This window comes from Diospyros lotus, chromosome 7, assembly GCF_014633365.1.
Source record: "Diospyros lotus cultivar Yz01 chromosome 7, ASM1463336v1, whole genome shotgun sequence".
Lineage (NCBI taxonomy): Eukaryota > Viridiplantae > Streptophyta > Magnoliopsida > Ericales > Ebenaceae > Diospyros > Diospyros lotus.
The window spans coordinates 18859974-18887114 of NC_068344.1; the positions used below are offsets into that span (position 1 = coordinate 18859974).

The 27141-nt window shown below is 36.3% G+C and overlaps 1 protein-coding gene across 3 annotated transcripts; it reads left to right on the plus strand.

Moving 5' to 3' along the window:
• Positions 1–484: 484 nt before the first annotated feature.
• Positions 485–26007, plus strand: LOC127806534 (GDSL esterase/lipase At5g03610-like). 3 transcript variants are annotated; one of them, XM_052343897.1, is made up of 5 exons: positions 485–633; positions 793–1008; positions 1259–1536; positions 23775–24093; positions 25608–26007. In XM_052343897.1, the coding sequence occupies exons 1-5, from the start codon at positions 570–572 to the stop codon at positions 25820–25822; spliced, it is 1092 nt and encodes a 363-aa protein (XP_052199857.1). In that variant the 5' UTR covers positions 485–569; the 3' UTR covers positions 25823–26007. The 3 variants fall into 3 exon arrangements, with proteins under 3 accessions (XP_052199857.1, XP_052199858.1, XP_052199859.1); XM_052343898.1 differs by having other exon boundaries at positions 808–1008; XM_052343899.1 differs by having other exon boundaries at positions 487–633; positions 814–1008.
• The last annotated feature ends 1134 nt before the right edge of the window (positions 26008–27141 follow it).

Sequence of the window (27141 nt, forward strand, 5' to 3'; positions counted from 1 at the left end):
TCGCTACCTCTCGGCTCTCGCCCTCTCCCCCACGCTCGCTCGGCGCTCGGCCAGTCAACCTCGCACTTGCTCGTTGCTTCTGTTTCAGGTTTTTGTATTAACCCCCCCTCCCCCAAACTTTCAACCCCCCAACCTAAATTCCTGGATCTACCCCTGTGATTATGCTAATGCATAGTTAAAGTATGCTCCCTTACATAATGCTTTAGCATTTCATGTGATATCTTATGCTAATTGGCTGCTTTATATTTTTGGTAGCTTTAAAAATTATGCCATTAGTAACAACGCAAAAAATTCTCAATAACATTCTCAAAATGTGCAATCCTTTTGAATTATGAATATATCTCATAAGCAAAATAATGGTAAGACTTGTCCTCTCAAACCCTCCCTCATATGGCAATTTTTTTGTTTCGTCATTACTTATGGCTACAAATATACCGAAATAGCAACTGTTGCTGCGTCATATAGTTATTTTGTCTCAGGAAATTCAATATATACCCCATTTCAGTGGCGTTGTCGCCTCCTTCCCTCATCAACTCTGTCTCTCTCTCTGTCTCTCTCTCTGCGTCTCCATGGCAAGGCAGACATTCTTGATATACTTTGGCCTCTTCCTCCTCTCAACGATTTCTTCATCAGGTTGGTATATACGTGTGTGTATAATATATATATATATATATATATAAAGAGAGAGAGGCTTCACACTGATAAGTGATGTCTCTCCCCGTTTTAACATTTTCACTGTGTTGTGTTTATCATTAACTATTTCAACTGCTTTTCCACTGCCGCAACTGCAAGTGATGGTTTCATCAGTTTCAGAAGCCGCCCGCGAGAAGCAGCATCGCCGTCAACGCCTTGGGGCTGTGAAGCTTTTTGTGTTCGGAGACTCCTATGCTGACACTGGCAACTGTCCCAAACCATCCGCCGCCTCGTGGAAGGAACCATACGGATTCACTTTTCCCGGCACACCGGCCGGCCGCTTCTCCGACGGTCGTGTTCTCACTGATTACATTGGTAATAAAAAAAAAATATATATATAGCTATATCAATCGGTTCTTCCTGTAATTACATAATTTCCTTTCTTTGTTCTTGCTTTAATTGCGTTCTTCACTTTCCTTTTCTGTTCATTATTTTGAGTCTGAATTTTTGATGAATTAGCTTCAAATTTGCGATTCAAGGGATGATTAATTAAAATAACTCTTTTCCTTGTATTTCAGCTTTAATGATTTCATTCGTGTTTATTTATTTTGGAGTTATTTTGCAGCCTCATTCCTTGGCATACCACCCCCGTTGCCTTACCAATGGAGGAAAGACGGGAAGAGCCGGGCTGCGTTTGGAATGAACTTCGCGTACGGAGGGACAGGCGTGTTGAACACAATGGTGAAGGAGCCAAACATGACGACCCAAATCGATTTGTTCCAACAACTGCTGGCGGAGGAAGAACTCTACACCAAACGCGACCTAAACTCCTCCATTGCTTGGGTTTCCCTTGGTGGCAACGACTACGCTGCTTACATGGCGTCATCGCATGGCGATCTGCAGGTACCCAGAGAGTCGCTAAGCTAACTCACTCTAGTCCCTAGTAACATGCATGCTTGCAGGCTATCGTGTTTACACGTGTCTTAATTTTTGGTCAACACGTGCACTTTTTATTTTATCATTCACGAAATTGGTATGGTTTTGACCATACATGAAAGGTAGCTAGAGTTGTTAAGCTATGCGTTATAACACACACACACACACACATATATATATATATATGCATATATATATTAGTATATGATAAATAGAAAAAAGTTTTCATTATGAATTGGAGGAGTTGATAACTAAAATACCATCTTCTTGCAAATTTATTCTCAAAATATCTCTTTTTTCAAACTTAATCCTCAAAATATATACCACCTTTCCCGCTATTCAAGTGGCATGTGACAAAAGCGACTATAACACAAAGTTGCTTGTGCCACTAGTAATTTTATGCGTTCAAATACTTTTTAATTAATTTTTACTTGTAACCCGAGAAAAGAAATCATAAATTGGGGCGAAATAAGATCTCTAGTACTAGTAGTGCATCTCCTTTAAAATTGCTAAAAGAAAATAAACAAGATGTCCTCTAAAAGATTAATATAACTGTTGTGGGGGGTGTCTTAAGAAAATTCAAAAAATTCAAAATTTGGAAAAGTGTTTTGCATAAACCTGGATGAACCCAGAGAGTTTCCTAGATAAGAGTCTCCCAAAGCATCCAGAGAGTCTCCGGAGTGGTCGAGCCTTAACACGCCTAGCCTGAAGACTCACCCAGAGTCTTCCGTGCATAACGCACCTAGTGGCTCTGAAGAGTCTTCGGACCTACTTGAAGGATACTCATCATGGCACTTTTATCCTGAAGATACCTCCAGCCCCTTCGGCCTCACCCGATGCATCTTCCTTAGAGAGTTGAGAGACTCTCATCTATAGACCCCACCAAGTGTCTATAAATACCCCTATTCTATGGCAAATGGATCTTTTTGGCTAGATTTTTTGGGCGAAACCTCTTTGAGAGCATAGTTCGAAAAACTTAAGACTCTAGACCTTACACGACTCATTGTGAACCTACTCTCCTAAGGACCCATATTGGACATTCCACATACATTCATACACATCTACATACATATGTATTACATGTTTAGACATCATAGTCTGACTTAAGCATCAGAGGGCCCGCGTGGGAAAGATCCTCGCATCCCTCGGGACGATTCCCCGAAGACCCTCTGGGGGAAATATATCCCGAAGACTCTAAAGACCCTCCAGGGGCCTCGAAGCCTTAGTCCCCTTGGGCCACAGATCAATCACTAGTCTTTATTGACCCTTTGAGCGGCATTTCAGACCTCTTCATTTTCTCAAGGGACTCTGTTTTGGCTGTTCCCAAGACAAACAAATTTAATTGTTGTAATTTGACAACAACAATTTACCACCGTATGTGAGAAACAAACAAAAAGTCATTCCCAATGACTAAGGGAACATGGTCTACCCAGTTAAAACGATCCCAACCAGAAGCAACTCACCCCAATCTTTCTGTGTAACATGAAACCACTACTGGGAAGCATTTGCCAGCCCTATCCTCGGAACCTATAGCCTTTTGAATGAGGGAAATGGTGGATAAGCAGTATCTGCAGGTGTTTGATTGGTTCATTAGGTAAACATCTCTCGTGCCCATGTCTCCCCGACGTCAAGTTTCTAATCTAGCCTTATTGAGTAAAGTTGGAGATGACCAACAGAAAGTCGACATGCCTAGAACTTTTGGGGCTAAGAAATCCTCCACTATAACTCTTGAGGAATTCCAGAGATTAGAACAAAGATATGAGGATTTGTGAAGGAGTGATGAGGAGAAATCTAGGACATTGCAACATTTAATTGATTTGCTATGCATGCTCCTGCTCGTCCACAGAGATGTCCAAGCCCCCAGGCCACCTACCTCAGGGGGTGTTTGCATTAGTAATTCGGTGCCACCATTACAACAATTCTTTCAGTCTCTAGTGGCCCCTCCAAAATCTCAACAACCTATCTGTGGAAGTCTTATACGCAGAAAGACGTAAGGACACTAGGAATGGGTAATGCACGAAGAGACATGTGGATAGTACAATCTCAGTTAGAGAGGTACACAAGCCCGAGCAAGATGCCAGGCCAGGGTCCCTTCCAGTTTCTTGGGGCCTGGAGATCAACAAGCTAATTGAGGAAGTCTTCGAGAAGAAAATGGCAGGGGCGATATCCGACGACAGACAACAAAGGAGAGTCCCTTTCTCCAAGGACGTGCTCAACCACACCCTGCCACCCAAGTTTAAGCTTTCTCACCTACTCGAGTATAGCGGGATAGAAAACCCTATTCTTCACGCCCAACGATTTGAATCCTTGGCGTATCTATATAAATTGAGTGACGCCACCATGTGCCTGCTTTTTCCACAATCTTTGATAGAATATGCCCATGCCTAGTTCAGTGAACTATCGGCCGGGTATATCACTTCCTATGAGAAGCTGCGAGTAGAATTCGTTGCAGCCTTCGCAGCTCTTGCTTTAAGAAAAAAGGACCCCACTTATATCTTTAGCATGCAACAAGGACCTAAGGAGACACTGAGACAGTATATAGATCGATTTTGAGGCTTGAGTTGCAAGATTTTCCAATCGTGGTGGCAATGTCAGAGTTCTTACAAATAACTACCCTTGTACCTTTGAGAGAGTCCTTGGCTCTGAAACAATCATCCACACTAGTTGATTTGTTTGCATGTGCCAATAGGTATGCCATACAGCTAAACATTTTACGCACTTAAAATCCTTTTGAGCAACCTAACGAAAGAGAAAAGAAAATAAGTCGACCTGTAGGAGACGAAGGTAGACAACATGATGTGAAGATCCCTAGGCCTAACGACTACCTCAGACATCGCCATCAAACGTATGTGACACCTCTAATCAGGACTCCATATGTCGTTCTCACTCTCCCACAAACAGGGCTTATCATATCGTCCCTCGATAAGCAAAAAGGGAAAGACTTGTAACCTATTTGTTAGCTTCACTAATACTCGGGCCATGCCACAAGAAATTATCACTCGCCTTGTGAGCAAATAAAGAAGTTGGCCAAAGAAGGCAAGCTCCAAGCAAATTGGGAAGGCCCTTACAGAATTTAGGAAATGTTGGGCCCTAACACCTGCATTCTTCAAACACTTCAAGGGGAGACGCTTGGCAAAACCTGGAACACGATGCATTTGAGGAGATATTTTACTATATATGTAACTTGCATTGCGCATAAGTACCCCCTGTATTCCTATGGATAAAATGATCAGAAAGAAAACCACACTCTCATAGGGTGCTGAGAACTGATAGCCTGCTTGAGTAAGTATGAAATTGAGCAGTCAGGTATGATTCTATAGTCATATTAGCATATAATGAGCATATTGTAGGTAGCGAGGAAGGATTTTATTCCCATGTAACACGATAGGGAGTGCCATGACCACACTTCCTCGAGGTTAAACCTGATAGAATTGAGCTGATGTGATATCCACCAAGAGGGGGGGTGAATTGGTGAGAAAAAAAATATTTTTTGGAAAGTGAAAGTATTTAATTTTTTTTTTTGTAAAGAGGAATAATGATGTGGTCTTATTGAAGATTACACAAAGTCAAAAGTGCAACGATGCAAGCTTAAAGGAGAAAGTATGAGGAGCAGTGAAGACACTGATTTATAGTGGTTCAGCCTTCCAAGCTTAATCCACTACCTTAGTTATCCACTAAGGATTTTAAAACCAATATCACTATCAACCCCCTAATCAATATGAGTAGGTCCTCTAGTCCTTGACTAGGCAATGTACAACCTCCCAATTTAATGGGCCCTCTAGCTACCGCTAGGAAGAAATACAAACAATGAATTAGAGAATCTAAGAGTACAACTCTTAGTTACAGATTTCTCTCTTTAAATAAATAAACGAGGCTTAAAAGAAATAGAACAGTATATATCAAAGCCTCTTAAATGAGAGTACAGAGAGAAAAGAAGTAAAAATCGATGTAACAGTGAAGGCACGATCGTTCAAGATATTCAATAGTTTCTCAACAGCCTTTAATGCATCTTCAACCACCTATTTATAGTTGATGGTGGGTATGTTTGAAATTTGGACCGTTGTGGGTGGTTGGCGAGCATTTAATGCACCAAAAACTAGCCGTTATAAAATCTGTGAAACAAAATAGTCGACAGAAGAAAAGATTAGTCAACTATTTTTACAAGTAAAACTAAGAATAGTCGACAGACATATACTGATAGTCGACTATTTTTAATACAAAAATTCAATAGTCGACAGACATACTTGAATAGTCGACAGAAGCTGAAATGAGAAGAAATTTTTGAATTTCATGAACAAAAATAGTCGACAGATCAAAAGGCATAGTCGACTATTTTTACTCGAAAGTCGACAGATGCTAAAATAGTCGACAGATGCTTAAATAGTCGACAGAACATAAAAAACAGTCGACTATTTTGAAACATAGTCAACAGAATAATCCTGATAGTCGACTATTCTTTAGAAAAACTTGAATTTTCAAAACAACCTTATTCGATTCTTTAAAAACTCATTTTGATTATCTTTAAAACAAGTTGAGATTATCAAAAGTATATATTTGAAACAAATCACACTCAACCTTACTCAATATTTCTTCTATAGGTTTTCATACCTTGCTTCAAAACTCATATATTAAAAATTCATTTTCTCATTCACAAAATCCATATAGATTGATTTTCATATAGACATTCATCAAAACCATTTCATTACTCAAGAGTAAAATATCAATCTCCCCCTTTTTGATGATGACAAAACAAATATGAAAATCAAATCATTCAATTTATCTCCCCCTTTTTGTCAATATCAAATAATAAGAATACTCCCCCTTTTTGAAACACACTGAGGCTCCCCCTTAGACCAAGGGCACATAAATAATTCAACCAGATCATTCAGCCCTATTTAAACATACATTAGCAAGAGTGAAATGTCAATACTAAAACATTCATTCATAGAGTAATAGTTGAGTTCAACAAAACATATAACAGAAGCTACTGGTAAATTTGCCAAAACAAGCATACATAAGGTAAAAATAAAGTGAAATGTATGATGAGGGCATCATCTAAACATCTGGAGAGATGGATGAAGGAGAAGACTGAGCGGATGAAGGAGAGTCAACTGGTGGAATGGATGGAGATGCAGCAGGTGGAGGAAACTGAGAAGAGAACAACTGAATAAGGTACCCCATCTGAGAAGATAGATCTTCTTGCTGCTGATGAAGACTCTGTAGATCTAGCCTAACTTCTTCTCGAAATTCTTGTAGGCTGGCTTCAACTCTTGATATATCTAATTTAAGATCTTCCATTCCTTGAACCACTAAGTCTTCATGAGATGATGATGGTCCTTCTGATCTTCTTTTCTTGCTAGGCCTTTCAAGTTGGTCTGCTTTAACCCATTCCCCATCCCTGTGTGCATAGCCAGTTCTAATAGGTGTCTTGTCATTAATGTGTTGAGATTGGCTTAGATATACTTTTCTGGCACTGTCCATGTCTCCAACCAAACGATCCAGTAAAAGACTGACTGCCATACCATAAGGAAGGGACCTAGTTTTGTGGAAAGAGCACCTACCATCAAGTTAATCATCAGATGACACAGATTTGGCCTTCTCCTGGCCTTAATACATTGGAGTAACCATAAGTCAAGTCTTGTAACAAGAGAGAAACTTCCATTTCTAGGGTGAATCATTTGACAACAAATCAGATGAAGAATCCTAGTGTTCAAGTCCATTTTGGATGTGTCAGAAATCTTAGATGTAAGTGAGTCATCTCCTATGACTTCTTTACTGGCTTGAAGAAAATCTTGAGTCCAGGAAGCATAGTCCTCTCCATCCAAAGGAATTTTAAACTGTTCGTGGATTAGCATCATGGTGATTTCCATATGAACATCCCCAATGTTAGTCTTGAACTTCTTATCCGATTTTCTCTTATGAAAGATATTGTTGGCATTGGAATAAAAAGCCCTAACCACATCTTCATATATGCATCGATGAATTGTTAAGAAATCCCACCAACCGAAATCCTTAAATGTCTGAATGTAGGGAAAACCAATGGATTCTAGAAATGATAAGTCTAAATAACGACCTTCAAGGACTTCACGAGACTCAAAGTACATGGAATACCTTTCTTGTTGTTCTTCAGAAATGAAAAGTTGGATTTGAGGTCTCGGATGGGATGGAGGACGGCTTGAAGAACCCGATTCTTTTTCTTTCCCTTTTCCTTTGCCTTTGCCCTTGTCTGTGTTCTTAGTCATTGCCATATGGAGTGATTGAAACACGAAGCAGAGCAAGAGGGATAGACAGAGCAAGAGTAATCGTGCGAAATGGCCGAGAGATCGAGCGACAGATAGAGCCGAGGGATAGCGGATGAAATGAAATGCTTTGGCACTTTGATGGAGCACGAGAAATCGAAGTAACCGAATGCACTAGGTTAAGGAAAAATCGATACTTCGAGAGGAGGGAAACGACAATACGGACGGTTAGGGTTTTTAAAAATAAAAAAGGGGGCCGATAGTCGCCTGGTCTTTAAATAGGCACGATGGGATAGTCGACAGATGCAATATAGCTGTCGACTAATTTGGCTTACACTATGCGAATAGTCGACTAGGTTGAAACTGCTGTCGACTAATTTGGCTAACACAAGGCGAATAGTCGACTAGGCTGAAACTGCTGTCGACTAATTTGGCTAACACAAGGCGAATAGTCGACTAGGCTGAAACTGCTGTCGACTATATTTGAGAAAAATATTGATAAGCTTGCAGAGATGCCCCAAACATCACAAATAAATTTTGGCTCGATAACATTCTGTCAATTATATAAATTGATTTGACAGAATTGAATCTTTGCCTTCTCAATAATATGTATAAAATAAACATTAGAAAGGAGCACAACACACTTACTCATGTTATGATTAATCCTAGTTCACTTCTAAAATATTCAAACTTTTCTCTATCAAGAGGTTTTGTAAAGATATCTGCTACTTGATGATTTGTATCTATGAATTCAAGACTTATGTCTCCTTTTTGAACATGGTCTCTAATAAAATGATGTTTTACTTCTATATGTTTAGTTCTTGCATGAAACACTGGATTTTTTGTTAAAGCTATAGCACTAGTATTGTCACATTTTATTGGGATGTTTTGAAGCCTTATGCCATAGTCCTCTACTTGGTATTTCATCCATAATATTTGAGCACAACAATTTCCAGCTGCTACATACTCAGCCTCAGTAGATGATAGAGCCACTGTATTTTGTTTTCTACTTGACCACGATACCAAACAATTTCCTAAGAATTGACATGAACCACTTGTACTTTTTCTATCTATTTTACATCCATCATAATCTGCATCAGTGTATGCTACTAGTTTAAAGATATTTGATTTTGCATAAAATAGTTCTAGATTTGTAGATCCTTTTAGGTATCTCAAAATTCTTTTAACTGCTTTCAAGTGAGATTCTTTGGGATTAGATTGGAACCTAGCACATAAGCACACACTAAAAATATCAGGTCTACTAGCTGTTAAATAAAGCAGAGAGCCAATCATACTTCTATACAGCTTGTTATCTACAGCTTTCCCTAATTCATCTTTATCTAGGCTTTGAGAACTACTCATAGGTGTAGCCATAGGTTTACAATCTTGAACATCAAACCTTTTGAGAAGATCTCTTATGTATTTTTGTTGAGAAATATATATACCTTCTTCTTCTTGTTTTATTTGTAATCCTAGAAAGTACTTAAGTTCTCCCATCATACTCATCTCAAATTCTCCTTGCATAAGAATTGCAAATTGATCACAAAGAGATTTATTTGTAGATCCAAAAATGATGTCATCCACATATATTTGAACTAATAATATGTCCTTATCATGACTTCTTATAAATAATGTTGTATCTATTTGGCCTCTTTTAAATCCTTTTTCTAAGAGAAACTTACTAAGTCTCTCATACCAAGCTCTAGGGGCTTGTTTTAGACCATATAAAGCTTTGGATAATTTGAACACATGGTCTTCATATTTGTGATTTTCAAATCCCGGGGGTTGTTCTACATAAACTTCTTCATTAATATACCCATTTAAGAAAGCACTCTTAACATCCATTTGATATAATTTGAAGTTTTTGAAACAAGCAAATGCTAACAACATTCTTATGGCTTCCAACCTAGCAACAGGGGCATAAGTTTCATCATAATCTATACCTTCTTCTTGACTATAACCTTGAGCCACTAACCTTGCTTTGTTTCTAGTTACAACTCCATTTTCATCCATCTTATTTCTAAATACCCATTTTGTGCCTATAATAGGATAATCCTTTGGTCTTGGCACTAGTTTCCAAACTTCACTTCTTTCAAATTGATTTAGTTCTTCTTGCATGGCAATAATCCAATTTTCATCTTCTAAAGCTTCTTTGATATTTTTGGGTTCAACTTGAGATAGGAAGGCAGCACATTGGCATTCATTCCTAATGGAAGATCTAGTTCTAATGCCTTTGGATGGATCTCCTAAGATTTCATTCATTTTGACATATTTCCTTCTCTTGGAAATGTTGGTTCTTTTTCAAATTGATATTCTTGATCTTCTTCAAATGAATCGTTTTCTTGAGCATTAGACTCACTTTGTCTTATAGAAAGTTTTTCAAAATTTTGAGTTACATTATTTTCACCATCTTCTCTAGGTTTTGGAACCTCAAGGCTAATATCATCAACTATAACTTGGATTGTTTCCTCTACCACTAGGGTTCTTTTGTTGAATACCCTATAACCTTTACTTTGAGATGAATAACCTAAGAATATACCTTCATCACTTTTAGCATCAAATTTACCTAGAGATTCTTTTCCATTGTTGAGAATATAGCAAGTACTACCAAACACATGAAAATGACTTATGTTGGGTTTTCTTCCTTTAAATAATTCATATGGAGTCTTTTTCAATAAAGGCCTCATTGAAACTCTATTTAAAATATGGCAGGTAGTATGCACAGCTTCTGCCCAAAAGTACTTAGGAAGGTTTTTATCACAAAGCATTGTTCTAGCCATTTCTTGTAAAGATCTATTCTTTCTTTCTACTACACCATTTTGTTGAGGAGTCCTAGCACAAGAAAAGTTATGATCTATTCCATTTTCTTCACAAAACAGTTTGAATGATTCATTTTCAAATTCTCCTCCATGATCACTTCTAATTTTTGAAATACAAAAGCCTTTTTCTCTTTGAATTCTTTTACTAAATATTTCAAATGACTTAAATGTTTCATTTTTAGATGCAAGAAAAATTACCCATGTGAATCTAGAATAATCATCTACTATAACTAAAACATATTGTTTACCTCCTAAGCTTAGAGTCCTCATTGGACCAAATAGGTCTAAGTGAAGTAGTGTTAGAGGTCTAGATGTTGATATTTCGTTTATTGGTTTGAATGATATACTGATTTGTTTGCCTTTCATGCAAGTGCCACAAATGTGATCTCTTTCAAATTTAAGCTTAGGCAATCCAATAACAAGATCATGTTTTACTAACTTGTTTATTAGGTTCATACTAGCATGCCCTAACCTATTATGCCACAGCTAAGAATATTGAGATGACTTTGTAACTAAACAGTTTTCCATTTTAGGAGATTCTAGGAATGTGAGATAGATGTTCCCTACTCTATTTCCTTTTAATTTTATTTCTTTTGACTTAGAGCACACAACTTTACAAGAGTTAGCATCAAAACAAACTTCATAGTTTAAATCACACAGTTGACTAATGCTAATCAAATTATGTTTAAGACCATCAACAAGAAACACATTCTCTAAAGTAATATTTTCAAAAGAAATAGAACCCATACCTATAATCTTACCTTGAGAATTGTCACCATAGAAAACCTTACCTCCTTCCTTGAGAACAATATTGCTGAGAAGATCTTGATCTCCTGTCATGTGCCTTGAGCAGCCACTATCAAGGAACCACTTGCTCCTTGGATCATTTGAAACCAATGCAGCCTACACAAGAAATCATTCACGTTGTTCCCTTTGGTACCCACATCTTCTTGGGTCCATTCTTGTTAGAAGATACTACATCTTTAGGAACCCAAACTTGTTTGAATTTTTGAGGAAAATTTCGTATGAAACATTTGTTAATAGAGTGACCATCTTTTCCACAGTAATGACAGGTAATACCTCTTTTTGAAAACTTTGGTTTGAAAAATTGTTTTCTTTGAATAAATTTTTGGTTTACTGCTTTAACAAACACTGTTTTACTAGAGCTTGCTTGGAATGGATCAAATCCAATTCCTTGTTTATTTCCAAAATTTCTTTGAGCTCCAAGTATCATTTCTAGTTTATTTTTACCTTCAACCAACTTTTCTAACGATTCCTTCATGTCTTTGTTTTCTTTCAAAAGATTTTCCTTTTCAGCACTTAAACTGTTTCTTTCATTTTCTAACAGTTCTATTTTAACATTCAGATTTTTTACCTCATTTTCTAAGGAATTTAATTCTCTTCTTAAATCAATATTTTTCTCATTCATATGCTCACATTCACATAGCAAGTCATTAAATGCATCATGAAGTTCTTCAAAAGTAAAGTCAGAGGATAGATTAGGATGCTGAGAGTTTACCTCATCCTCAATATTGGCCATAAAGCAAATGTTGGCAACTTCATCATCTTGAGACTCATCACTTGATGAGAGATCTTCTTCACCCCATGCAGCTAGAGCCTTTTTCTTCATTTTCCTTTCCTTGCGATCCATCTTTTTCAGTTGGGGGCAGTCACTTCTAATGTGACCTAGCTCCTTACATTCAAAACATCGAAGCTCATTAGATGGATTAGACTCTTTTTGATCTTTTTCTTTCCGAAATGTCTTCCTTTGATTAAACCTACCTTTCTTCATAAATTTCTTAAATTTTCTAGCTAACAGAGCAAAATCATCATCTTCACTGTCCTGAGAGTCTTTTTCTTCCTTTTCAACTTTAAAGGCTACATTCTTATCTTTCTTTGGTTCAGCATTATCACTTCGTTTCATCATGATTTCATGAGTCATTAGTGATCCTAGTAGATTATCAAATTCAAGTTTGTCTAAATCTTTTGCCTCAGTAATAGCAGTGACTTTAGGATCCCATGATCTAGGTAAGCTTCTTAGAATCTTCCTAACTTTTTCACCATTTGTAAAAGTTTTTCCTAGAGACTCTAAAGTTGAAACAATATCATTAAATCTGGTGTACATGTCTTTAATAGATTCATCTTCTTTCATAGTAAATAATTCATAGTCATGAACCAGAATATTTATTTTTGTTTCTTTTACCTGGTTTGTACCCTCATGAGTTACCTCTAGTTTATCCCAAATTTCCTTTGCTGTTTTGCATGTTGATATTCGGTTGAATTCCTCTGGGCATAGTGCACAAATCAATGTGTTCATTGCTTTTGCATTTGTCTCCATGTTCATTCTCTCTTCAGCTGTCCATTTGTCCATCTTTTCCATGTCAGCCAAGGTGACTCCTTTCTTAATAGCTTGCATAAGACTTGAGTCCTGCATAAGATAGATATTCATTCTAGCTTTCCAGTAATTGTAGTTAGTACCATCAAAATAAGGTGGACGAGAAGTACTCTGTCCTTCATGATGAGAGGAGCTAGGAAAGTATGCCATTATGTGGATCTTGACCCTAGGTTGTTAGACCTAATTGAAAAGAATGGGAACCACGCTCTGATACCAATTGATAGAATTGAGCTGATGTGATATCCACCAAGAGGGGGGGTGAATTGGTGAGAAAAAAATATTTTTTGGAAAGTGAAAGTATTTAATTTTTTTTTTGTAAAGAGGAATAATGATGTGGTCTTATTGAAGATTACACAAAGTCAAAAGTGCAAGGATGCAAGCTTAAAGGAGAAAGTATGAGGAGCAGTGAAGACACTGATTTATAGTGGTTCAGCCTTCCAAGCTTAATCCACTACCTTAGTTATCCACTAAGGATTTTAAAACCAATATCACTATCAACCCCCTACTCAATATGAGTAGGTCCTCTAGTCCTTGACTAGGCAATGTACAACCTCCCAATTTAATGGGCCCTCTAGCTACCGCTAGGAAGAAATACAAACAATGAATTAGAGAATCTAAGAGTACAACTCTTAGTTACAGATTTCTCTCTTTAAATAAATAAACGAGGCTTAAAAGAAATAGAACAGTATATATCAAAGCCTCTTAAATGAGAGTACAGAGAGAAAAGAAGTAAAAATCGATGTAACAGTGAAGGCACGATCGTTCAAGATATTCAATAGTTTCTCAACAGCCTTTAATGCATCTTCAACCACCTATTTATAGTTGATGGTGGGTATGTTTGAAATTTGGACCGTTGTGGGTGGTTGGCGAGCATTTAATGCACCAAAAACTAGCCGTTATAAAATCTGTGAAACAAAATAGTCGACAGAAGAAAAGATTAGTCAACTATTTTTACAAGTAAAACTAAGAATAGTCGACAGACATATACTGATAGTCGACTATTTTTAATACAAAAATTCAATAGTCGACAGACATACTTGAATAGTCGACAGAAGCTGAAATGAGAAGAAATTTTTGAATTTCATGAACAAAAATAGTCGACAGATCAAAAGGCATAGTCGATTATTTTTACTCGATAGTCGACAGATGCTAAAATAGTCGACAGATGCTTAAATAGTCGACAGAACATAAAAAATAGTCGACTATTTTGAAACATAGTCAACAGAATAATCCTGATAGTCGACTATTCTTTAGAAAAACTTGAATTTTCAAAACAACCTTATTCGATTCTTTAAAAACTCATTTTGATTATCTTTAAAACAAGTTGAGATTATCAAAAGTATATATTTGAAACAAATCACACTCAACCTTACTCAATATTTCTTCTATAGGTTTTCATACCTTGCTTCAAAACTCATATATTAAAAATTCATTTTCTCATTCACAAAATCCATATAGATTGATTTTCATATAGACATTCATCAAAACCATTTCATTACTCAAGAGTAAAATATCAAAACCTTCTTTAGAAAAATTAAGCGGGTTTTGGTGTCCTCTCTACAGCATTCTGTGAGGGCAAGCATTGGACGTATAAATTCCCAAGCTTCCCAATGATGAATAAACTGGGGCATGCGGCAGCGATTGTTAAAACCCCAATAATAATCGACAGTTCAAGGTTGCTCAGGAAGGGGGAGCATGACCAATCCCCTTAGTTGTGGTCATGACATCAATACACCCCGCTAGCCCCAAAGCTTTTAGGAAAACGCCTCACAACAAGGTGTCATAAATCACTACCTTGCTTTAAGTTAAACACATCGACATCCCCAAAATAGTCATAGCAAGGAGTCGAGTTTTCGTTGTATATGTACATATGTGTAAAGGCGGAAACAAATAAGGCAACATCTATCAATCCTACACAAGACTGCAAGTGAGATGGTACTTCCCTCCTATGTTGCGATAGGGTGCTTGATGGATATTACCGCACCCATTCGAGGTTAGACCTTTCTCAAGGAAACTTTAAGGGTTTCAGTGTCCTCCTTCCTGCATTCCACAAGGGAAAACAATGGATATATAAATTCCTAGATTTCGTAGAGATGAATAAGGCGGGGAATAGTGACGAAAACCGCTAAACCCCAACAATATCTACGAGATTAGGTCAACCTCGGAGGATGAGGTAAGTCCATTCCCCTAGTTGCGATAGTAGTGGTGGTACCACCCGTTGGCTATAAGACAAGTGCATACCCCTGGCACTAACGATAAAGTGCCTATACGTGTAGGTATTCCTTAGTGATTATGAATCATTTCTGAAGCCTCCAGTTCCTCATATATGCATATATATATATATATATAACATCCATTTGGGTCAGCCCATATCATAAATTCTAGAGTATCGAGCACCTACATTGTACTTTTCTCTTGATCTTACAACCAAATGCATGAATGGCAAGCTATTGTTATGGGTTGCCCTAAGAAAATTCAAAAATGTCAAAATTTGGAGAAGTAATTTTCATGAACCCGAATGACCCCGGAGTCTCCCGGACAAGAGTTCCCCGGAGCCTCCAGAGAGTCTATGGGGCGGTCAAGCCTCAACATGCTTAACCCGAAGACTCACATAGAGTCTTTCGATCCCAACTAACTTGGTGGCTCCAAAGAGTCTTCGGACCCACTCGAAGGATACTCATTGGGGTACTTTTACCCCAGAGATACCTCCAGGCGCTCCAGCCTCACCCGATGCATCTTCTTCAGAGAGTCGAGAGATCTCTAACACCAGTGTACAAGACAACTCTGTTGCCTCTAGTCTAAGAACCATATACAAAATCGAAAACCAATAACAAAACATTAATTCTCTCAGCCATGTGATCTGTTATAAGCGTCACATTCAGTAAATATTCAACCAACACTTACCCATATGTCTACTATCTGCATCTCATGCAATATGGCATATGACTTACCATCCTTTATCATTAGTATTTCATACTAATCAAAGGTAGTAACTCATATACTAATCCATAATTGATTAATTATAGTCCCCATCCGAGAAATCTTAGGACTAGGAATAACTTTTAGAAATCTAGCGTTATAGATCCTTGTCATATATTCTTAACAGTTTAAGAATAAGATTGGTAGGAAATCTCGGGACTCATTGGCCAGCAGCTGTCGAACCACTCCAGAATTAGATATCTATGTACCTCTTCTCTAGTTTGCAGCAAAGTGCACCCTAGGTCGTCTCTCACAAGGAGCCTCACTTTCTTCTACCAACAAGGAGAACCAATATAAACAACAGTTTGTTTAGGGGGGGTTTTGACAGAAAACTAAGTAACAAAACAGAAAGACAAGGATAGATAGATGAAAATCAGTAAATGAAATGCAACCAGCTGTGTATTTGTCCTCTCTGTGAAATCTTCCTCGTCCAACCTATAAATCTTGGCTTGTTAGATGTTTTAATCTCCGGATATCAAACTTAAAGCATCCCCAACAACCGTCCAAGGATTAGAATGATTGGAACAACAAAATGAATACAAAAATCTCTTATAAACAAAATGTAACCATTCACTCTCTATTCAACCCATCTGGAGCTATGCAAGAACAACCATTCAAGCACATTATATTCATTTCCGAGATGTTATACCAACTGGCTACAACACTCTGTTCTCTTAAGCATTTAACAGAAAATGAATCCATGCAAATTCACACAAACCTGCCATGAACTCCATGCATTCGAAAATCTGCTCAAACTAAACCAATAAGATTAAAACAAACAAATCAGGTTTTTGCAGCTCATCCGGGACTCAGATTCCACACGGGTTCAAGATACACAACCAGTTACAATAGCTCTAGCCTTTCATTACAGCAAGGAAGACAAAACAGAGACAAAATGAAGACAAAATGAAGAAAACAGAAAAATGCTAACAACAAGAAAAACGACCAGAATCTCCTCTCTTTTCTCCTCTCCCTCCTCCTGGAAATAAGTGCTAAGAGGCCTTAAATACATGGCTAAGAAAGGAAGAGCTAGGAAGGCTAGGGTTGGGCCTAGTCCAACAGAAAAGAGAAGAAACAGAAGAGAGATAAGTGAGCCCAAAACAGAAAAATCGAGCAGCCCAAATCTGCTCTTTGAAAGTGAGCCCAAGCTCCTTTAGATGAGTCCCACAATTGCCCAAGGCCGGCCTACCCTCATGAAGTCCAAAATGAGCCACTTTAAGTCTTTTCCAGCTGCTTCTCTAGCCCATCCAATATTCCCTAAAGTTAAGCAAGCTTGGATCCATAGAAGTAAGATAGAAAATAGTGTAAGGACGATTTGAAGTATAATAAAATAGAAACCATGAAAGATCAGCAAAAATTACTTCAAATAGCGTAATAAGACTGAGGTGAAATGCCAAAATATAGCATAAATATGCATGCTATCACTCATTCATATACAATTAGAGAGCAATAAATAAAGATATGACAATTTTATTGATTGAAAGATTATCATACAAGTATCCTTATTACATACTAGATGACATTTAAATCTAGCTTTAGGGCATACAGCACTAACAAATCCAACAGGGTAGGTTAGTGCCAGAGAGGTAGTCTTTTACGGATAAATTTAGAAAATGTGAAGAATGAGAATACAACAATAACAACAACAACATAACAAAATGTGGTACTTTAGGCATTAAGTTAGAATTGGATTCATATTTTTACCCATTTTGAGAACTAAGCATACATTTCTTAATCTCTCTTCTTTTGGATCTAGCTAGAGATGTTTTTGTTGTTGCTGTGTACATGGACCAAGTCCTAGTCAAATAGGCCCAATGGGAGACCTAGAGGAAAACCTAGATGAACATCAGAAGGAAAAAAGACTTTGGTTAAAAGAATCCACCTAATGAATACGCATTGACCCAATTACAAAGCCCACAAAAGTTAAGCTTAAAAGTTGAACACAAATCATAAAAGTTAAAATAAAGGAGAGAACCATTAAGGGCTTGAGAAACCCTCTTAGGAAAAGGGTTTTTGGGAGACTTTCTCGAAAAATTCTAACAAAACGAAGGTCTAGAAGACCTGGAAGTCTCCTCATCTCACGAGGTATTCTCACAGGAAACGTGCAAACTTACTACTCCAAAAATCCCTCCATGAATCACGCAAAGGATATGGCTCATCTATAATAGTCCAAAACCTAATCAATTTAGGAATATTAGGGATACTTATCACAAACCTCCTAGCTCAACTATAAATAGGTGAGCCCTCATTCGTCAAAGGTAAGTCACTTTTACATATGAATGAACTTTGCTAACACTTCTAATTGCAAGGATTTGACTTAAGTATGAAAGTGTTCGTGTAGGGAATGCCCTGCACCATTTGATAATTTTTTGTTTTGTAGAATCTTGACGTCTTGGGGATGAATTTCCTCATAAATAAATTTATTGTTGTATTCATGCAATAAAAATTAACACTATTTATGGGAATTTAATCAAGAAGCCAATTAAAAGACTCTTATAATGGTTCGCGTAAGGCCTTAAGCAGTGGACAATGACAAAATGAGGAATGATTGGATGCCAATTGTGCAAATCCTCCAACTCACTAGGAAAGTCTCCTAGTAGAAGCTCCCAGAAGCACCCCACAAGAGACTCCGTTGGTGGGGGTTCATGGAGACTCCAGGATAACTCTTCGCCAAATCATCTCTCTCAAAGAATTTGAAGTCCTTTGTAGACAACATGAAGAAAGCACCAAAGTTTTTCAAGAAGTGACAATTTTTTTTTTCAAAATGGCATACCTCACGAACCACACCACATATTTTGAAAAAATATACAAAATGAGGCATCCCTAAGAACTGGAGAGAGACCCAATAATAGAGTCTCTCTCTCGAGAGCCTACCTTTCTCGAAAACTTATCAAGAAAGAGGTATGCAGGAGATCCCTTTGAATCGGCAATGAGGTTGTGTAGTGATAGCCAGGGTCACCTGACTTCATAGAGAAACCTAGGAAATCATAGAAAGCATAGTAATGGTTCCACCTATAAACAAATCATTAATCTATTCTCAATAGTTGCAAAGTCGTTGATATGAAGAAAATGATTAAACAAGTGCTAGAACAAAAGAAACTAGCACCAATTGAAGAGGAGCAGCATAAGAGAAAGATTTCCTTTACTCCAGAAATCAAGGAGAAACCCCGTTCTCTTAAATTTAAGATACCCCAACTCAATACTTATTCAGGTAAAAGAGATCCTCATGATCACATTCAAGACTATGAGTTTGTGATTTTACTACATGGCTGAGAGGATTTCCACATATACCGAGCCTTCTCTTTAATGTTGACTGGCTATGCGTGTGCATTGTTTAATAGCTTAGCCAAAACGTTTATCTCATATTTCAAGCAACTGAGAAGAGAGTTCATTCTTGCTTTTATTATCAATCTCTAAAGAAAGAAAGATGCTACATATTTGCTTAGCATCTAATAGAGTGGCAAGGACACTCTCAAATAGTATGTTGATCAATTTAGAAATTCGACCTTGGGAGTGGCAAGTTTCTTATTGCTCTAAGGGAAAAAGTTGGTACCACTACAAGAATCCCTTGCTCTAGATTTACCCACATCTTTGGTAGACTTATTTGTCTGAGCCAATAAATATATTTTACAAGCTAAGGTAATAAGGATAGTCAGAAGAAAAAAAAAAGAAAACGATAAGAAGAGAAAAGAAATAGATCCTAACGAAAGGATAAACAAGAGGGAAGAAAAATCAAAAAAGGTTGATGACCCTTCTAGGATCCAATTCAGAAGCCATACTCCATTCACAGAACCATTATCCTCCATCTTAGTAGCCATTGAAGGACCAAATGTTATCAAATTCCCTAAGAAGACTGACAACCCTTTGGGGAGAAAAAAAGAAGCCTTTTATCAATTCCATAAAACTCACATACACCCCACTAAAAAATGCTATGAATTGATGAATCAAATAGAGGCTCTGATTAGAGAGAAACGATTGAGAAGATTTGTGGACACTGAGGTATGTACAAATTACCCAAGGATAGGGAGTATAATCCAATGCAGAAAGAATATGCTAACAGACAAGGGCTGGGGAGGACATTTTACCACTCAAATGTGTAAGCCCTCAAAAAGCCAAGTATTGTTTGATGAAGTCCCATGAAGGAATTTGTGAAACATACTTGTAATACTACATACACTTTAAGGAAGTAAAATAGGCAAGAGATTGAATAGAAACCATTAGAAATTATATTATGGTATATGATGTATTTTAAATTACCTAAATTAAAAACTTTATCCTATTGTATTTTTTTTTTTTTTGGTGCATTTTGTTTTTCAAGAAAATGAATGCATGAAAAGGACTAAAATCTTAGTGAACATGAAAACTTGGCATTGAAAGGAAAACATGGGCAATAATGACTAGGGTTTGCTAAGAAAAATAAAAGATGGATGGAAAAACTTAGAATGGAAAGTGCTAAATGCGGGAGACTAACATAAAACTGAAAACGGAAAAAGTATGAGAATGATCTAGGGTCCATCATTCATCAACGACCTAGAATTAGAAGCAATGAATGTAAAAAACATGAGAATGATCTAGGGACCATCATCTATCAAAGACCTAGAATCATAAGTGCTAAATGCATGAGACTAGCATAAATCCAAAAATGTAAAAAGTGTGAGAATGATCTAGGGTCCATCATTCATCAAAGACCTAGAATTAAAAGGACTAAACGCATGAGACTGGCATAAAATTGAAAACATAAAAGTGTGAGAATGATCTAGTTAGTCAAAGACCCATTAAGATGTCTATACGTCACTTGCATTGACAAACTAAGGACTTGCATTAGATGCATGCAGATGAACATGAAGACCTATTAAGACATCTAGGGGTCACTTGTGTTGAAAAACCAAGGACAAGGCCTAAATGCACACAGATTAATATGAAGACCCATTAAGACATATCCATGAGTCATTTGAGTTGATGAACCAAAGACTCATCCTAGACGCATGGGGATGAAAATGAAGACCTATTAAGACATCTAGGGGTCACTTGCATTGATGAACCATGGACTTGTCCTGACACCACGTGGATGAACACAAAGACCCTTTAAGATGTCTAGGGGTCACTCGTGTTGACAAACCAAGGACTTACCCTGGATGATCACGAAAATTCGTTAAAATGCCCAGGGGTCACTTGTGGACTCGCCTTGGATGCACATGAAAATCTAGCAAACAGATGACAAAAATACGTTGACAAAACAAGTTCTTTTAATGGATTGGAGAGCAACCCCTCTCTTGAGAAAAAGAAAAGTATAAGTTTCTAGCCAAGTAAACCATAAATGTTTTTTTTGGAAGATTTATGATTCAAATGTTAACTTGTGTGAAATTTTATATGTTATATTGGGTTACTGACATGTTATGTGGAGAAACAAACACAAAACCTATAATTAAAAGCATAAAAGGCATGATAATGGTTTAGAAAATCGAAATGTAAAAGCATAAGAATGATTTAGGACAAACTTAGTATCGAAATTGAAAAAATGAGTGAAAGCGATCATCATCCAAATTCCAAAATACACCAAGATAAACAATCCAAGAATCCTTCGAGAAGAGTAAAGTCCTCCGAAAAGTTTGGCGAGCAACCCTTAACTCAAGAAGGGAAAAACACAAGAACTAGTGATATGAAGAAGAAAATTACTTTAATGCATTTCAAACAAACAATACATGGTTATAGTAAGGAAAAGAAAAGGTACATTAGAAAAAAAGCAAAAAACCCTAAAGTTTACTTAGCTGGGCTTCTAGGATCCTTACATAGAAGAATGTGCAAGAGCTCTAAAGCAGGACTCCTACATTAGCATTATGGCTTTACACCTTGAGGGTATTGATCACCTCTGTTGGATTTGACGTATGGTGGTGTAGGTGAGATTTAATTTTTTTTGCAATTTAGACATACACAACGAAAGTTATATTATAACCTACCATACATAACTTGGATATTTAAGCAACACGATATTTTATCATATGATATACAATAAATAACATACTTGTAGCTCGATGTCAGGTGGGTGTAGAAATTGTTTCTCCACTAAGACTAAATTCTCCTCAATGCGTGCAGGGCCTAGTCCCTCCACACCTAGCAAGCTCTCTAGTATCAAGTCATGGTCCTTGTCTAATGCTGGCCTAAGGATGTTGATTCACTTGCACTTTTTTGTCTCCCTCAGACAATCCAGATCAACCTAGTGTAACAATTACGTTGTCTGTAAATTAACATAAGTAGAAACAGAAGCAACGAAGGAAGAAGCCAAGCCAAGCAAGAACCTCCCAATTTCCTCTCGATTTCTCTACCTCTAAGAAGCCAAAAAGCTTCCAATTTCTTGCCACTCTTGCCCCTCAGCCAACTGGCATGTAGATGCCATTATCTTAGGCTTCAGTGGCAAGGGAATCGATTGTTGAAGTAGTCGACTGTCTGAATGAAGTAGTCAACTCTGCATGTAGTTCCAAAGAAAAAATCACAACCAGTTCATTAACTTTTAACTAACCACGTCATTAATACTTAATAACATATCAAAACCCATCATTAACTATTAATGATGTCAAAGACATGATAAATGCATGGTGTTAATACTAGATGCCACGCTATAGGGTGTGTGACTTTCTAGGTTCACTGTCTAATAATAATCAAATAATGCCAAAAACCCTTTTTTATGCCTACCGAATCACCTTGACCTATCATGAAATTCTCGTGACATTCTGAAAGGTCTTGGGAAGCGCCTAGCAACAACCCATCACAATATAGAAGGCAATGAAGTCAAACTTCAAGTGAGCCTATTACAGTTGACGATTATCGTATAATACAATGCTTCTGTCACTCAATTAACGTCCTGACCAAGAGAAAGTCACGGTACAATAAACTCATAAATTCAGTAACTATGTGTCTAATCTCATTAACGTGAGTAGATGACACCTCTAGAAACACTTTCCTGATTAATCATATTGCCTTGGCCAAAGACTCCCATCACACTGACAGTAGACCACATAGGATGTTCATCTCACCGAGATGAGGGTGACAGATCCTATCCTTGAGCACTTGTCTCCATGCACTAGCAATACGAGACCACATAGATGAATATGATTTTATGGGCTACTTTTGTTCCTACAACAAACCATGCCCAGTCGTGATCAAAGAGATATAATTTATCCAAAATGCTGTTTGAATCTATTGGCTATAATAATCTTGGATATAACTTGTTTGACACTTTAAATACATATATAGGCTTATTGCTAATCTGAGAGTGGAGAAATCACATTATTGTATTACGATCCACTGTATTAATAGAAAATTCATTGGTGATGTTATATAAAGTATGTTTTTTTAGGTGTGTGTACTTATTTTTCTTAAGATTTAATTTGTCCTCACAATAAAATTAATTGGTGTACATTGGGATATCCTGAAATAATTTTTAGGGTATAAAGAAGCTTATTGTTGAATGTATTTTCTATAAAACGTATTCAAATCACTGAGTAATTGCCGATAACAACATGACTATCGATCTCTCAAAAATTGTTTCTACAGTAAACAAACGTTAAAAGAATAATTTAGAAGCATGACCCTATTGTGGATTGTCACCAAATTAATTAATTTAAGTATAACCTTAACTATTTAGATAGTGATTTGAGTTGTTACTAATTACTTACAATCATTCAGATGTTCTCACTAATAGATATGGTTTTGAAACTGTTCCAACGTAATCAAATAGCTTACAGACTTTTGTTGGTGATGGATGGTGGTGCCTAGGGTTTTCCAAACTTAACCAAGTCTGTGATCAACCAACTTGCCCTAAATCTAAAGCGCATTCACGGGCTGGGAGTGAAGAAGATAGCTGTTGCAGCGATAGAACCCCTGGGCTGCTTGCCCGCAATCACTGCCTCAAGCTCGTATCAGAATTGCAGCGAAGCAGAGAATTCCCTTTCCAAGTTTCATAACCAGCTGTTGCAGGAAGCTGTGCATAAGCTGAACAATGAAAGTGGCCTTCCAGTTCCAGCGTTTGAAATCATCGATCTCCATGCTGCTTTCACGTCTGCATTGGCAACGCACCAGCAAAACCACCACACAGGTGATTGCTCTTTCGAGAATTCTAAGACAAACTGGCATCTCTCTTTAGCAAGTATATATATATAAATACACACACACACGCACACACCACACACACATATTAAAAAAATGATATATTTTTTTTAGTAAATTATACTAAAATAATTTTCAATTTAATTTCCTCTTGTTTAATTTTTAGATTCTATTTTAATTTTATCAATTAGAATATCTAAGTTTTTATTTATTCAATTATATATAGACTATTGTTTATTATAGTTAAATTTTACTACTAATCTCTAAAATGACAAGTGGTGTTAGATGACTTGGAGGTTAATGGAGTGACAAATTTTACCACCTAAAAGGTTGAGAGTTTACAAGAATGAACTTGTTAACCAAAATTGTGTGGGTTTTGCCACTTTGTCATATGGGCTCGTCGACCAAATTTTGTAACTTAACATATTATGTTAACAATATTAATGGTAAGTCGAGAAAATAGGAATATAGTCTATAATTGAAATTAAATGAAAACTTAGATATCATAAAAGTAGTAATATAGTCTATAATTGATAATAGTAACAGTTAAGTCTAAAATTGAAAGCAAAACAAAAATTAAGAGTTTTTTTTTTTTTTGCAATTTACTCTAAAAAGATTATATTTTTGTGTAAATAAAATATTATTAGAATAATGCAGTATTAACACTTTCGATTGCAACTATTTCAATTACATAAATCACTCAGGAATACAATCAGTAACACACAAGTCATATACAATAAATACAAATTTATTAAAATTAATAATAAGTTGGATGAAAAAATTTATAAGAATATATAACACGAACCTCTTCTTTATTATTAGGACAAGACTTCACATATAATAAATCAAGTTATTATATATGAAAATTTTAAATAAAACTTTTATATGTATATTATTACCTTCGTATTTGATTTTAAAGTGATAGCCTCACAAGCCAACAAAAAATAGCCTTTCTCCCAAAAGACTTTTTTTTTTTCTGAATTTCTCCCAAATGTTATTCCATGTATTTTTTGCTTGCAATTGTTGAGCCATTTACTCATTTACATACTTATTTTAATAAATCTTATGTTTATATCTCAATTTCTATACTTCTTTTTAATTTTAAATGTGTAATTGAGACTCATTGGATATTTACATATTTGTTTTAATAATTTTTTAAATAAGTCGTATACCTATATCTTATCGTCTATACTTATTTTAATAAAAAACTGAGTGTTTTAGTACTCAAACCCATTTGGGTAAAATCATATATAAATAGAATTTTATACAAAATTTCAACACAAAACCATATAATATATATTTTATAATTAAATTGGGAAGGAAAAACCCATAGTAGACTATCATAATAGTAATTAATAATAATAAAAACTAGAGTCACTACCCACATTATTTTAAACACTTGGTCAATATATACGAAAATTCTACTCGGATTTTATTTGATTGCGTGTGCTAATAGTAATCTAGTCATTTCTGCTTAAGCTTCACACCTTCCTTTTGGTGTAGGAACTATAAAGTTTGAGAATCCATTGAAGCCATGCTGCGTTGGGGTGGAGAAAGGATACTCATGTGGCAATGTAGACGAGAGTGGAGCCAAGAAGTACATTGTATGTGAGAAACCCTCTCTCTCATTCTTTTGGGACATGATACACCCTTCACAACAAGGTTGGAGTGCAGTTTATTCAGCTCTTCGGCCTTCTCTCCATCACCAACTTTATTGAGTGGAACTGTTATGGCGAGTCTATAGTTAAAAATATTAAATGAAGGGGACTTATGAATTCATGGACCAACTTTTTCATCCAGAATCTCTCTACTAGGCTATCAATGTGAAATTGATTGAGTTGTAACGAAAACCTTTCATGGGTGATTGAATGATCATTTCATTTCTTGGGTGATTGAAGATGAAACCCTGGGTGCCAATGCATGAGGAATATTATTGAAGCTCTCTAGTTGTTTTATCCATGTCTCTTCATAGGTCAAAGTCTTTATATCTGTGCTAGTTGTGTAGGTTATCTAAGTAAAACTTTAGTTTATAATTATTAAATTTAATGGAGTAATATGTATTGTTTATTGTTCAGGAAGATCTTCTAACTAAGTCACTTAATGGAGGTAGCTTTTTTTTTTTTCTTAATCATAAAATTAAAGCCAAAGAGCTATACAGCAAAAAAGGATTGGGAAGGGCAAAATCCAACAAAAACACATGAAGAATCCATGGGATCAAGCCATAAAAAAGATTAAAAAAAAAAACTTCAAAGGGCAAGAGCCATAGGGCTCGAGGGAGAGGAAAACTTGTCATGGACATGGAGGTTATCAACATGTAGCTTCAAGATCTAAGCATGGGGCATGGAAATGATCACAAAGGGTCGTAACTTGATAAAGGGCTCTGTGTAACATAGTAATCCTCTTGACAAACTTTCCCAAGAACCAAACAACAGGAAGTCAAAAAGAAAACCACATAACCAACAACCATTACAAAAGAGCTCAATGAGCATAGTATGTAAGATCCCAGGATGCACATTGCAAAGAAATGAGGAAAGCCCTAAAGCTAGAAAGTCAATTTCAACCCCTTGACGTTTGAGCTTAAGCCAAAATATAAGCATTAACGTAAGTCCATCATTATCATCAACGTGTCTGGAACCAACAACTTTTCACTACAAGAAATTCAGGATTTAACGACGAAAATATTCTGTTGCTATATCCAAAAATCCGTCGCTGAAGTCATCGTCGCAAAGCTTTTTTGCGATGGATCCATCACCAATTTAGAGACGGATCAGTAACGAAAAATTTTCGTTGCTAAATGTATTTTTTTTAAATTTAGCGACGAAAATATCCGTCGCTATTTTTTTAAAAAAATTATAAAATAATAAAAATTTATTTTAGCGACAGAATATTCTTTTGCTATTTTTTTATTTTTATTTTTTTAATATAAAATAAAAAAAAATTAAAATTAAAAATTATTTAGCAACAGAACCATTCTGTCGCTAAAGTATATTAAAATTAAAAAAATAAAAAATAAAAAAATAATAATTAAAAATTAAAA

What these genes read in the sequence shown, in the direction of transcription:
- LOC127806534 (XM_052343897.1), top strand. Translation starts at nt 570, where the DNA reads ATGGCAAGGCAGACATTCTTGATATACTTTGGCCTCTTCCTCCTCTCA. An exon ending in TGTTCTCACTGATTACATTG is followed by an intron (nt 1,009 to 1,258) that starts GTAATAAAAAAA and finishes GTTATTTTGCAG; the next exon opens with CCTCATTCCTTGGCATACCA. An exon ending in CCAGCAAAACCACCACACAG is followed by an intron (nt 24,094 to 25,607) that starts GTGATTGCTCTT and finishes CTTTTGGTGTAG; the next exon opens with GAACTATAAAGTTTGAGAAT.